This window comes from Salvelinus fontinalis, chromosome 38, assembly GCF_029448725.1.
Source record: "Salvelinus fontinalis isolate EN_2023a chromosome 38, ASM2944872v1, whole genome shotgun sequence".
In the NCBI taxonomy this organism is placed as follows: Eukaryota; Metazoa; Chordata; class Actinopteri; order Salmoniformes; family Salmonidae; genus Salvelinus; species Salvelinus fontinalis.
In genome coordinates this window covers 35,393,979-35,406,765 of record NC_074702.1, presented here as the reverse complement: position 1 = coordinate 35,406,765, position 12,787 = coordinate 35,393,979, and the positions used below count along the sequence as shown (strand labels likewise).

General features: G+C 43.7%; 1 protein-coding gene across 1 annotated transcript in view; it reads right to left on the bottom strand.

The window, feature by feature from the left end:
* Window positions 1–1,238: 1,238 nt before the first annotated feature.
* The window catches only part of LOC129837615 (zinc finger protein 236-like), an 89,589-nt gene continuing 78,040 nt past the window's right edge, over window positions 1,239–12,787 (bottom strand). The window contains exons 30-32 of the mRNA XM_055903916.1: window positions 10,060–10,189; window positions 8,528–8,701; window positions 1,239–2,331 (exon numbers count right to left, since the gene is read on the bottom strand). Coding sequence (XP_055759891.1) covers window positions 2,195–2,331; window positions 8,528–8,701; window positions 10,060–10,189 — 441 coding nt within the window. The 3' untranslated portion in view covers window positions 1,239–2,194. The remainder of the gene's footprint in view (window positions 2,332–8,527; window positions 8,702–10,059; window positions 10,190–12,787) is intronic.

The following is a 12,787-nucleotide window of genomic DNA, read 5'->3' as shown; positions in this document are numbered from 1 at the left end:
TGGATTTTTCAATCGCTAATCACTTGCCTTTTCTAGATACAAGGTTTTGATGCAGAGACATACCGAGATCTTCACGTATCACAGAAAATCAAACATAGATTAAATGCAATCAACTTCACACAAACGATTTCTAAAACAATTGGCACACATTTAATCTGTAAAAAAATGACTGGTTTTATTAATTAAATACTCAACATTTACAAAATACATTCCTGCCAAAAAAACAAAAACAACAACACTTAACAGTTTATAGTCTGTAAACTGGTTCAGCAATTGACGAAAAAAGGAACTCTTGTTCACAACCAATTTGATAAGGAATCCAAAAATATATGCAATCATACACTATTTACAATGCAAAATTAAATATCAGATTACAAAATGGCTGTGCATAAGATTACAACTATTTCATGCAACACCTTGTGAACGTGGAGTCAACCCCTGAAGCCCTTATACAGCAGCCAATGACAGTGGAAACCACAGGTCGTCATTGTCAAATTTACACGCATAACGTTTCAGAAGAGAGGGATCAAATCCACACCAGACCAAGGTTCAAATCCTCTTCGAAATCATTATGCTTTATCCGGGCTTGATCGAGCTTGCCTGGCACAATGAAACCTAAAGAGTAGTCATTTGCAAGATCGCATTCTGCAAGCCCACCCATCTGGCACTCCAGGCAGACTAAAGCGAATCATTTCAAAGTCTATTTGAACCCAGGTCTGACCCATATGACTCTGAGCACTTTATAGTCTCACCATACCTTCAACTTTACGGCAAAAATATATATATATTTTTTTACAACTAATTAATCAAAAACAAAACATTTAGCTTGCCTTTTAGAAAAGTGTATAGCATAAATATGCAAAAATATGTGACTTTAAAAAGAAATGTACTTTTCGGGTAACTACACATAGAGCACTCCAATGTGTGTGCCTGTTAAAGCACAGTTAAAGAGTGGGCCTGTTCGCAGTGAGTGGAGCAGCCCCGGGAGCACGGGAGAGATGGAGTTCCCTGTCTAGAAACAACGCTTAGACCCTGCCCATTATACACTTGTGTAGATCTGAAATGATTGGATAGGAATACGCAATAAGGCAAACCTCTCATCCAGCCGTACAGAGGGCAAGGTGGAGCTCTAACACTATTGCTACTACCTAGTCCAGTCCGTAATAGGTCACACGGAGCAGTTTGTGACTGACTACTGCTGACTTATGGACCGCGGATCTACAGGGGTGTCTGGGGGGGGGGGGGGGGGGGGGTGTTCCTGGATGGAGCAGGTGAGTGGTTATTCTACTCTACAGGGTGATGTGAACCAGTACCGCAGGACTGACAGTGCAGCCATGCAGATCTATAGCGTTCGCCAATCTCATTGGCAAACAGAGTAAACAACAGTCTAGGAACAAACCGCCGGTAGCCTACCTCAGCTAGCTACAGCCCCGACTGGTGAACTGTACTGGGAGGTCAGCTTCTGATTACTAAACGGCGTATTGACTAAAACGTCTCATAAGGGACTCGTACTAATGAGAATCAGAGCGCAGGTTGATTCAGCAATTTAGTCAACGGAGGGACCAGTTCTCTGCCTTTAAAGGGACAATCTGCAGTTCAAACAATAATAAAAGCGGGCAACCCGCCACCGATTTGGTAAATAGCTGAGGGACGGGGCTGGAGAAATGTAACCAAATTCATAAGACAGAGCTATGATATCAAAAGGATAGATTTAACCATGTCGAGGCAATAAAATGTAGGTTGTTTTTTTTTACAAAAAAAGAGGAACAAGCTGAACTAAGGCATTTTTAAGTTATACTCTTCAATAATCAATGGGTATATATCATGAATTTAAAAGTAGAAAAAAAAAATGATGTAGCAAATCACAGATTGTCCCTTTAATGCATATCTGAGGACAAGAGAAACGGGCAGAAATAGCTGCTGCTAAGACCTAATGCGTGTAGGTCTGGCCGCACACGCTTTCTGTTTTCAGTATGTGCGTGGCAACATCACCTTGGATATGCTTTAGAAAAAGTGCAGAAATGTCCAACTCGATTAAGAGGTGAGGAAAGGAGGGGGTTGATCTGAGGGGGTAGGTTTTTCCCACACCTACTTAGTGGTAAAATCAGTGCTTTGTATCATCAGTGCACAGACGCCTAGTAAAGAGTCTATGCTGGGATGAACTGGGATGGTCAATTCAATTCTGAGTTGGGAGCTAAGGGAAGACGTTGGGGATGCCACAGTGCCAGTCTCCAGAAGACTCCTGGACAACCTCTTCCATGTCATTCAGCTCGGGAGGGACATCCGTCTCTGTCCCCTGCTCCAATGTCGCCTCCTGGGTCCGATCGGGACCTGTGTCCAAGAAAAAGTAAGACAGAGAGAGAGATAAAGACAGAGAGAGAGAGAAGAGAATGAAAGAGAGAGAAAGGACAGTGAGAGTGAGAGGGACAAAGTTACTCATGAACGTTCCTGTTAGAATGGAGAGAGTGTGTCAAGGGAACTCGTTAGGTTAAGTTTCAGAGTTTAAGAATTAAAAAATACAGTGCAACACACAATGCATTTACCACCTGTGAGGTAAGTTTGAAGAAGGGGTGAGTGACAGGTGAAATTTTACCAGAGCTCTTTCTCAATTGTCAAAAAAAATCCTCTCCTCGCCTCCTCTCCTTTGACGCATTGATCTGGAAGAATTGGCAAAGGTGACGATGAGTCAGCCTGAGGAGGACGAGGTGCCTACAGCCATATTGTTTTTCCAATCAGTGCAGATGAAGAGGTGGTGAGGACAGATGTAAGCAGTCGAGACAGAGCCTTTGTGTCTGGGATCCATCAATAGACCACGCGAGTCAGTTCAGCAGAGGACATTTCCTTTGTAATAACCATCAAATGTTTAAATGGAGGTATACAGGACCAAACAGGCACTAAATGGGAGAGTGCGTCACAGAAAGGTTCCATAATTAAACCCATCTATCCATTGAATGAACTCACTTAAATGTGACTGTCTCTTACAGACGCTCTCAGCGAAAGAGCGATTGTGAATCATCCAGGTGAATGTTTGTTAGAAATCGCCTTGACATTTTTTTTTGCTAGCCTTCCCCTATAAGCGCGCAAGGACTGATGCTCACACTCACCCCCACACAAACACAGTGCCTGGACACAGCCCTTAGCTATGTTATATTGGCCATATAGCACAAACCTCCGAGGTGCCTTATTGCCATTATAAACTGGTTACCAACGTAGTTAGAGCAGTAAAAATAAATGTTTTGTCATACCCGTTGTACACCGATTGGTATACCAAGGCTGTCAGCCAATTAGCATTCAGGGCTCGAACCACCCAGTGGGGATTAATCATTTAGAATGTCAAATTAAAATGCACAATAATCCCTATTCACATATTTACCATGGTATTAGAAGCGCTATATAGCACCAAAAGTTAGTGACAGAGTTGCATATTCCAGACAGTCCTAACGTCAACATCCAACACAATAATCCATTGAAAATGCTAAATACTGTTCAAACATTTGCCACCGTCATAAGCATTTTGTCACAAACAGTTAGTGACTCCCCGTTTCAAGTGAGAATCAGAGCGCTGACTTACAGCTCCAGTCAATCAGCCCGGTGGCTGTTGAAATATTTAGGCCCGAAGCTTCCGTATGAGCTTCCGAATGAGAATGAAAAGGACAGGTTCTCTCATCACAAGTGTGGCTGCCTTCTCTGTCAAAAGGCCTTTCAGGCAGGGAAATGCAGCAGGATTGAGAGATGGAGTATCAGCCTGATTTGTGAGCTTTATCCCTATTTTTCCCTGGTCAAAAGTAGTCCACAAATCAAATCACATTTTATTGGTCACATACACATATTTAGCAGATGTTATTGTGGAGGTAGTGAAATGCTTGTGCTCCTAGCTCCAACAGGGCAGTAGTATCTAACAATTCACAACGACACACACAAATCTAAAAGTAAAATAATGGAATTAAGAAATATATAAATAATAGGACGAGCAATGTCGAAGTGTCATTGACTAAAATACAGTAGAATATAATACAGTATATACAGTTGAAGTCGGAAGTTTACATACACTTAGGTTGGAGTAATTAAAACTTGTTTTTCAACCACTCCACAAGTGTCTTGTTAACAAACTATAGTTTTGGCAAGTTGGTTAGGACATCTACTTTGTGCATGACACAAGTCATTTTTCCAACAATTGTTTACAGATGGATTATTTCACTTATAATTCACTGTATCACAATTCCAGTGGGTCAGAAGTTTACATACACTAAATTGACTGTGCCTTTAAACAGCTTCAGCTTCATGTCATGGCTTTAGAAGCTTCTGATAGGCTAATTGACATAATTTGAGTCAATTGGAGGTGTATCTGTGGATGTATTTCAAGGCCTACCTTCAAACTCTGTGCCTCTTTGCTTGACATCATGGGAAAATCAAAAGAAATCAGCCAAGACCTCAGAAAAAAAATTGTAGACCTCCACAAGTCTGGTTCATCCTTGGGAGCAATTTACAAATGCCTGAAGGTACCAAGTTCATCTGTACAAACAATAGTACGCAAGTATAAACACCATGGGGCCATGCAGCCGTCATACCGCTCAGGAAGGAGACGCGTTCCGTCTCCTAGTCATCGCTACATCTCTACGTACTTTGATGTGAAAAATGCAAATCAATCCCAGAACAACAGCAAAGTATCTTGTGAAGATGCTGGAGGAAACAGGTGCAAAAGTATCTATATCCACAGTAAAATGAGTCCTATATCGACATAACCTGAAAGGCCGCTCAGCAAGGAAGAAGACACTGCTCCAAACCCGCCATAAAAAAGCCAGACTACGGTTTGCAACTGCACATGGGGACAAAGATCGTACTTTTTGGAGAAATGTCCTCTGGTCTGATGAAACAAAAATAGAACTGTTTGGCCATAATGACCATTGTTATGTTTGGAGGAAAAAGGGGGAGGCTTACAAACCGAAGAACACCATCCCAACCGTGAAGCACGGGGGTGGCAGCATCATGTTGTGGGGGTGCTTTGCTGCAGGAGGGACTGGTGCACTTCACAAAATAGATGGCATCATGAGGATGGGAAATTATGGAGATATATTGAAGCAACATCTCAAGACATCAGTCAGGAAGTTAAAGCTTGGTCGCAAATCGGTCTTCCAAATGGACAATGACTCAAAGCATACTTCCAAGTTGTGTCAAAATGGCTTAAGAACAACAAAGTCAAGGTATTGGAGTGGCCATCACAGAGCCCTGACCTCAATCCCATAGAACATTTGTGGGCAGAACTGAAAAAGCGTGTGCAAGCAAGGAGGCCTACAAACCTGACTCAGTTACACCAGCTCTGTCAGGAGGAATGGGCCAAAATTCACCCAACTTATTGTGGGAAGCTTGTGGAAGGCTACCCAAAACGTTTGACCCAAGTTAAACAATTTAAAGGCAACGCTACCAAACACTAATTGAGTGTATGTAAACTTCTGACCCACTGAGAATGTGATGAAAGAAATAAAAACTGAAATAAATCAATCTCTACTATTATCCTGACATTTCACATTCTTAGAATAAAGTGGTGATCCTAACTGACCTAAGACAGGGATTTTTTACTCGGATTAAATGTAAGGAATAGTGATAAACTGAGTTTAAATGTATTTGGCTAAGGTGTATGTAAACTTCCGACTTCAACTGTACATATGAGATGAGTAAAACAGTAGGTAAACATTATTAAAGTGGCCAGCGATACCATGTCTATGTATATAGGGCAGCAGCCTCTAAGGTGCAGGGTTGAGTAACCGGGTGGTAGCCGGCTAGTGACGGCTATTTAACAGTCTGATGGCCCTGATAGAAGCTGGTTTTCAGTCTCTCGGACACAGCTTTTATGCACCTGAACGGATGATAGTGGGGTGAACAAGTCGTGGCTCGGGTAGTTGATGATCTTTTTGGCCTTCCTGTGACATCGGGTGCTGTAGGTTTCCTGGAGGGCAGGTAGTATGCCCCCGATGATGCATTGGGCAGACCGTACCACCCTCTGGAGAACCCTGTAGTTGCGGGCGGTGCAGTTGCCGTACCAGGCGGTGATACAGCCCGACAGGATGCTCTCAATTGTGCATCTGTAAAAGTTTGTGAGGGTCTTAGGGGTCAAGCCAAATTTCTTCAGCCTCATGAGGTTGAAGAGGAGCTGTCGCGCCAAGGGCTGTGGCGGTTACGAGATTTCGTCCGCCGGTGATTGTCAAGCACTAACTGTCGGTCTAGCGGTAAATGACTGTTAATTAACAATTAGCATCTCCTGGCTTCCACACATAGCCTACAAGCCATTTTAAAAAGTCTAATAAATCAATTTTAAAAAGTCTAATAAATCCATGTAATATAGCCTACACCTACACCTTCACAATAAATCTATTTTTTTTTTTTTAGACAGGTCTAAAGAAGCATGATATGCAGTCTATTTTAGAAGAACAGAATAGCATACTCTGAGTTGTCCGTATGTTAGGTTCTGATGTGGCTATGCCAAATGGCTGTGGGCTACACTAGTCATTTTGCAGACAAGATTTGTTTATGATTCTGTGGCTTTATTTTATATTATTTTATAATATGAAGAATACAATTGAACAAAGCTGAATAAAATATACAGTACCAGTCAAGAGTTTGGACACACCTAACCATTGAAGAGTTTTTATGTATTTTTTACTATTTTCTACATTATATAATAATAGTGAAGACATCAAAACTATGAAATAAACACATATGAAATCATGTAGTAACCACAAAAAGTGTTAAACCATCTAAATATATTTTATATTTTTTGATTCTTCAAAGTAGCCACCCTTTGCCTTGATGACAGCTTTGCACTCTCTTAGCATTCTCTCAATGAGCTTCACCTGGAACACATTTCCAACAGTCTTGAAGAAGTTCCCACATATATCGAGCACTTGTTGGCTGCTTTTCCTTCACTCTGCGGTCTAACTCATCCCAAACCATCTCAATTGGGTTGAGGTCAGGTGATTGCGGAGGCCAGGTCATCTGATGCAGCACTCCATCACTCTCCTTTTTGGTCAAATAGCCCTTACACAGCCTGGAGGTGTGTTGGGTCATTGTTCTGTTGAAAAACAAATGATAGTTCCACTAAGCGCAAACCAGATGGGATGGCGTATCGCTGCAGAATGCTGTGGTAGCCATGCTGGTTAAGTGTGCCTTCAATTCTAAATAAATCACAGACAGTGTCACCAGCAAAGAACCCCCACACCACCTCCTCCATGCTTCACGGTGGGAACCACACACGCAGAGATCATCCGTTCACCTACTCTTCGTCTCACAAAGACACGGCGGTTGGAATCAAAAATCGCAAATTTGGACTCATCAGACCAAAGAACAGATTTTCACTGGTCTAATGTCCATTGCTCATGTTTCTTGGCTTCAAAAGGTTCTACAGCTGCACCATCGAGAGCATCCTGACCGGTTGCATCACCGCCTGGTATGGCAACTGCTCGGCCTCCGACCGTAAAGCGTTACAGAGGGTAGTGCGTACGGCCCAGTCCATCACTGGGGCCAAGCTTCCTGCCATCCAGGACCTATAAACTAGGCGGTGTCAGAGGAAGGCCCAAAAAATTGTCAAAGACTCCAGTCACCCAATTCATAGACTGTTCTTTCTGCTACTGCACGGCAAGCGGTACTGGAGCACCAAGTCTAGGTCCAAAAGGCTCCTTAACAGCTTCTACCCCCAAGCCCAAGCCAAAAGTGTATCAAATAGCCACCCGGACTATTTACATTGACCCCCCCCCCCAACCCTTTGGTTTTACACTGCTGCTACTCGCTGTTTATTATCTATGCATAGTCACTTTACACCTACCTACATGTACAAATTACCTCGTCTAACCTGTACCCCCACACATTGACTCGGTACCAGTACCCCCTGTATATAGGCTTGTTATTGTTATTTTATTGCATGTCTTTTTTTTTTCTTTTTTTTTTTACTTTAGTTTATTTAGTAAATATTTTCTTAACTCTATTTCTTGAACTGTATTGTTGGTTAAGGGCTTGTAAGTAAGCCCTTAACCAACATCCACCTGTCGTATTCGGCGGATGTGACAAATAACATTTGATTTGACCCTTGCTTCCGGTCCTGAGCCACAGGCAGTTAGATTTGGGTATGTCATTTTAGGCGTGGGAACAACATCCCCTATACACTTCCTGATGAACTCAGTCACCGTGTTCGCGTATACGTCAATGTTATTCTCAGAGGCTACTCGGAACATATCCCAGTCCGCGAGAATTTAGAGAAAAGGGTGTCACCTGGGCTGTGGCGTCCATCAACAATGGACAGGCCTCCTCAGAGAGAAAGCATGTAGGGACTCTCTCAGGATTTAATGAAGGTATCGGAGACTGACAAGCAAGGTTTCGTCTGGCTGTGAATTTCGCACAAGGTCACCTTTCATCTCAGCTCAACCACAAACCCTTGAGATGTGCTCGGGCTTTAGAGTTTTTTGCCGTGTCTAAAGTGTGATAGTCTTGCGGGGGGGGTATTGCGAGTGTTTTGAGTGTCTGCGTGTCCGTGACTCACCATAGCCGTGCGACCTCTTCATGTGCAGCTTCATGTTGCTCTTCTGTGTGAAGCTGGTGCTGCAGACCTCACACTTGTAGGGCTTCTCCCCTGTGTGTTTGACCGTGTGTACCTGCAGGGCACTCTTTTGGTTGAAGGCCTTGTCACACTGGGAACACTTAAAGGGACGCTCACCTGCACAAAAAAAAACCAGAGAGACGCCTTCTCAAGACTTTCAGGAGTGCAAAAGGTTACTCGGCAATGGCGGTGCAATTCGCCGGATGAATACAAAACCCACATTCTCATTCAATCTTGTGAAGAAGGCAATAAAAAGGTGTCTCGCACTAAAATAAGTTTGAAATATGGAACAGAATTACTTCTAAAAAGTGAATGCACGCGCAGCAATTGACGCGTTGCACTATATTACTGCAAGCGGTAGCAATTTACATCCAATTGAATAAAAATGTGATAAAAAAATGAAAAGGTCTTGTCAGCTTACATTATCTGCTGAAAGATGTGAACCGCCGGCAAAGTGTAAATCCGATTTACCAAAATAACTTGTAGCCTACAGTGCCAATTCAGAATAATAGCATTGCCAGGTGCCGCCTCCCATTAGGCCTTCAGCATAATCTTGGAACATAACGACCTATCATAATTGGTACCATTACGGTCAAAAATACATTGACTTATTGAACTGAAATTGAGCAAAGACCTGTAATGTCCATGGACCATGGACATTATTTAAGTGCCTCTTCCTCAATCTAAACCATGAAAACTGCGCTGTGAGAAAACAGCCACACACAATTTGTTGACGACAATGGCTCTGCCTCTCTTCTGATGTGGAGATGGAGATTAAAACATATCTCCAGTACGAAGGTTCCCCCCCGTTTGCTTAAACAAGCGCTAAGAGCGACGGTTGTGATCGCGATGCTTTTCGCTGGCTGACGTGACGCTAGCAAGCTAGGCTATGTCGTTACATATTGTGTGTGCAAGCTCCCTTGCAGTCTCTCCTGCTGGGGACGATAAGAGGTAAGACAGGACCCCCAACCCCTACCGGTTCAGCTTCCACAGTGGGCTCTTCAACACACAACATTCCAGTAATCTCACACCGGCCTGCCTCTGACACAGCCATTGAGTGGGTGGCCATAAGAGTAGGCAGTAGGTAGCAACGAGTCAAAACGTTCAAGTCGCACTTCACCTTAATACTTACCTCTCCAGAACCAAAAGGCCCCAATTCAAAAGAAGCAAATGCACATCCTACTTTGTTGTGTCGGAGTTGTGTTATATTCCTCTTAGGAGACTCCATGATTCGCTCTGAAGACTTTCATTTGGTCGTTACATGAAAACGTTTTTCCTGAGGTCTTTGAAGGAGACCAAATGCCTGATGGAAGGTCACTCTAGTCGAGGACTCGGATAGCATCGGATAGCATCTTCATTCATATGGTATATTTTTACTTTTGCGCCTTCAAGGCTGGGACGTACAATATTCCTAAACAATAGTAGTAGTCAGGGATTTATTCGAGTGAACGTTGTGCGTGCGTGTGTGGGATTACCTGTGTGTGTGCGGTTGTGTCTCTCTAGTTGGCTGGGCTTGGCGAAGGCTTTGTCACAGGAGGAGCATTTGAAGAACTTGGGCCTTTGGGAGCCCAGTGAGGGTCCTCGCTGGTGGACACGCTCGTGCTCCTGTAGGAGAAAGAGGTCAAAGGTCCGGGGACACAGAAAAAAAAATCTTTCAGAAGAAAAGGTGAAACATAGCAAATATATATATTTTTTAAATCTGCAATTTGCACGAGAACTGGCCCGTCAACTGCGCCAGCGTACACTTAAAACCGGGAAAAAAAACATCTGGGATCATTGGAAACCCAAAACTCTAATGATGAACCATCCCAAAAAGAACAAATAAATTCTAATGCAGAACCATCGAGAAACCCCAAAGTCTACTGACAAACCATCAATAAACTCCAATCTAATAACGAATCCTCAAGAGACTCCAAAGTCTAATGAAGAAGACTGAAGAAAACTCCCGTCTAGTCATGAACAAAGAAACAAGAAGGCCAGTCTCGTCATAGTGTGTAGTGTGATGAATGAAAAGGAGAGTATAGTAGGCCCCTGATTGCTTTTAAGACCAAGAAAAATCAGTAACTGAAAGTTGGTAAAAAAAAACTTTCTCTGCATGTCCCCAGAGTCATAGAAAAGTCTGAGCAAGCAAACCAACTACACAGACAAACGTATGTGAGGGTTGTGTGTGCGCGTGTGAACATGCGCCCAAACCTTCGGTCTGGCGGGCCAAATGTTGTCCAGGGTGAAGTTTGGCCTGCGGGCCCCACTTTGAGCAGCCCTAGTATTGACCTTTAAATAAAAGCTACTCAACTCCTAAACATTATTGATAAAAGTACTTCTTAACTATTGATGAAACTGTTTCCGTTTGTCTCTCTCCATCGCTAAATGACATCATAAAGTTAATGAACCCAGCAACAGTTTGTAAAGTGGAGAAATAAAACAAAACATGAATTAAACATTCTCTAATCGCAGACACCCAGAACTAAAAATCGGTTTGCGTAATTGCATCGGATGCTTGATAAGCTTAATGTACTAACAAAGTATCCACTCCTCTAAATGGAAAATCAGCCAGTTTCAGGGAAGTCTATGGGCCAAATGTCCCCGCCAGGGTTACATGGGGCTGCCGATTAGTACGGAACAGGCTTTGATACGGTTCCAGCCGTGCTCCCCCTTTCCAAAGGAGCGTTTAATTCCGTAAATGAGATGAGGAAAGCTTTTGGGAGCAGGATGAGCAAGGAATGAGGGGGGGGGGGGGGGGCGTCACTGAGCCAGAGAAGATATATAAGTCTCTTAACACACACGAACGCTCTCTGAATGACGCACAATCAAAACACACATCTAATGTGCTCTCTCTCTTGTTCATACACATGGACACAGACACACCATCAGGGGATCACACGTGTCATATCAGGTAAAGACGGTCATACGCTCGCACACACACACAGTACACACGCACACAGTACACACACACACACACACAGTACACACACACACAGTACACACACAGTACACACACAGTACACACACACAGTACACACACACAATATACACACACACAGTACACAGCCAAGGACAGAGGAGGACGTTGAGGAGTTACAGAACAGCATGGCTCTCAGGCTGGATGAGAGCAGCTTGTAGGGGGCTTGCTTCTGCTTGTAACCCTAGAAATTAGGTCAAGCTCCTGCCTCTCCTCAACGCTGAGAGCTTCCCACTGTTTACGTGCTGGGGTGGAGATATTAAACGGAGAGCCTCTCTTCCTTGGGCAGCCGTATCCTCATGAGTAGCATTGTCAGAGGAGAGAAAGTTTGCACTCGAGAAAATTACCATCAGCCTAAAAACTATTTGAAATTGGACTTCAGCTGTTAACTTTTATCTCTCGCTCCTCCCGGGGCTATTATTACCCTGTCAGGAGGCAGTCGGCGTTTGGGACACAAAGAGAGGGAAGAGTGACAGTTGATTTATCGTTGTTACGAGACCCCGTCGGAAACTGAAGCAGCAGAAGAAAGGTTTGAGTCATTGTGCTCTTGTCCTCTAAGGTGATTGTGTTTAAACTCTGAACGCGGAGAAACCCACGGCCTTTTGACACCTGTAACCCACTCCTAACCCCGTTCCACCGCCCAGAATACACTCAAGAGTACTCAGAGCTGGTCCCACAGGAAACGATTATCCAGAGTTGAACTCTGCTCTGAGGGCAAGACAGGGCAACTACTATCAGGGAAGGGAAGGAATACATACAACATATAAACACGCTGTAGTGTGTGTGTGTGTCTGCCCAGACCTACTGTGTGTTCCATACTATAGTCCAGTCTCCAGTGTGTGTGTGTGTCTGCCCAGACCTACTGTGTGTTCCATACTATAGTCCAGTCTCCAGTGTATGTGTGTGTCTGCCCAGACCTACTGTGTGTTCCATACTATAGTCCAGTCTCCAGTGTGTGTGTGTGTCTGCCCAGACCTACTGTGTGTTCCATACTATAGTCCAGTCTCCAGTGTGTGTGTGTGTCTGCCCAGACCTACTGTGTGTTCCATACTATAGTCCAGTCTCCAGTGTGTGTGTGTCTGCCCAGACCTACTGTGGGTTCCATACTATAGTCCAGTCTCCAGTGTGTGTGTGTGTCTGCCCAGACCTACTGTGTGTTCCATACTATAGTCCAGTCTCCAGTGTGTGTGTGTGTCTGCCCAGACCTACTGTGTGTTCCATACTATAGTCCAGTCTCCAGTGTG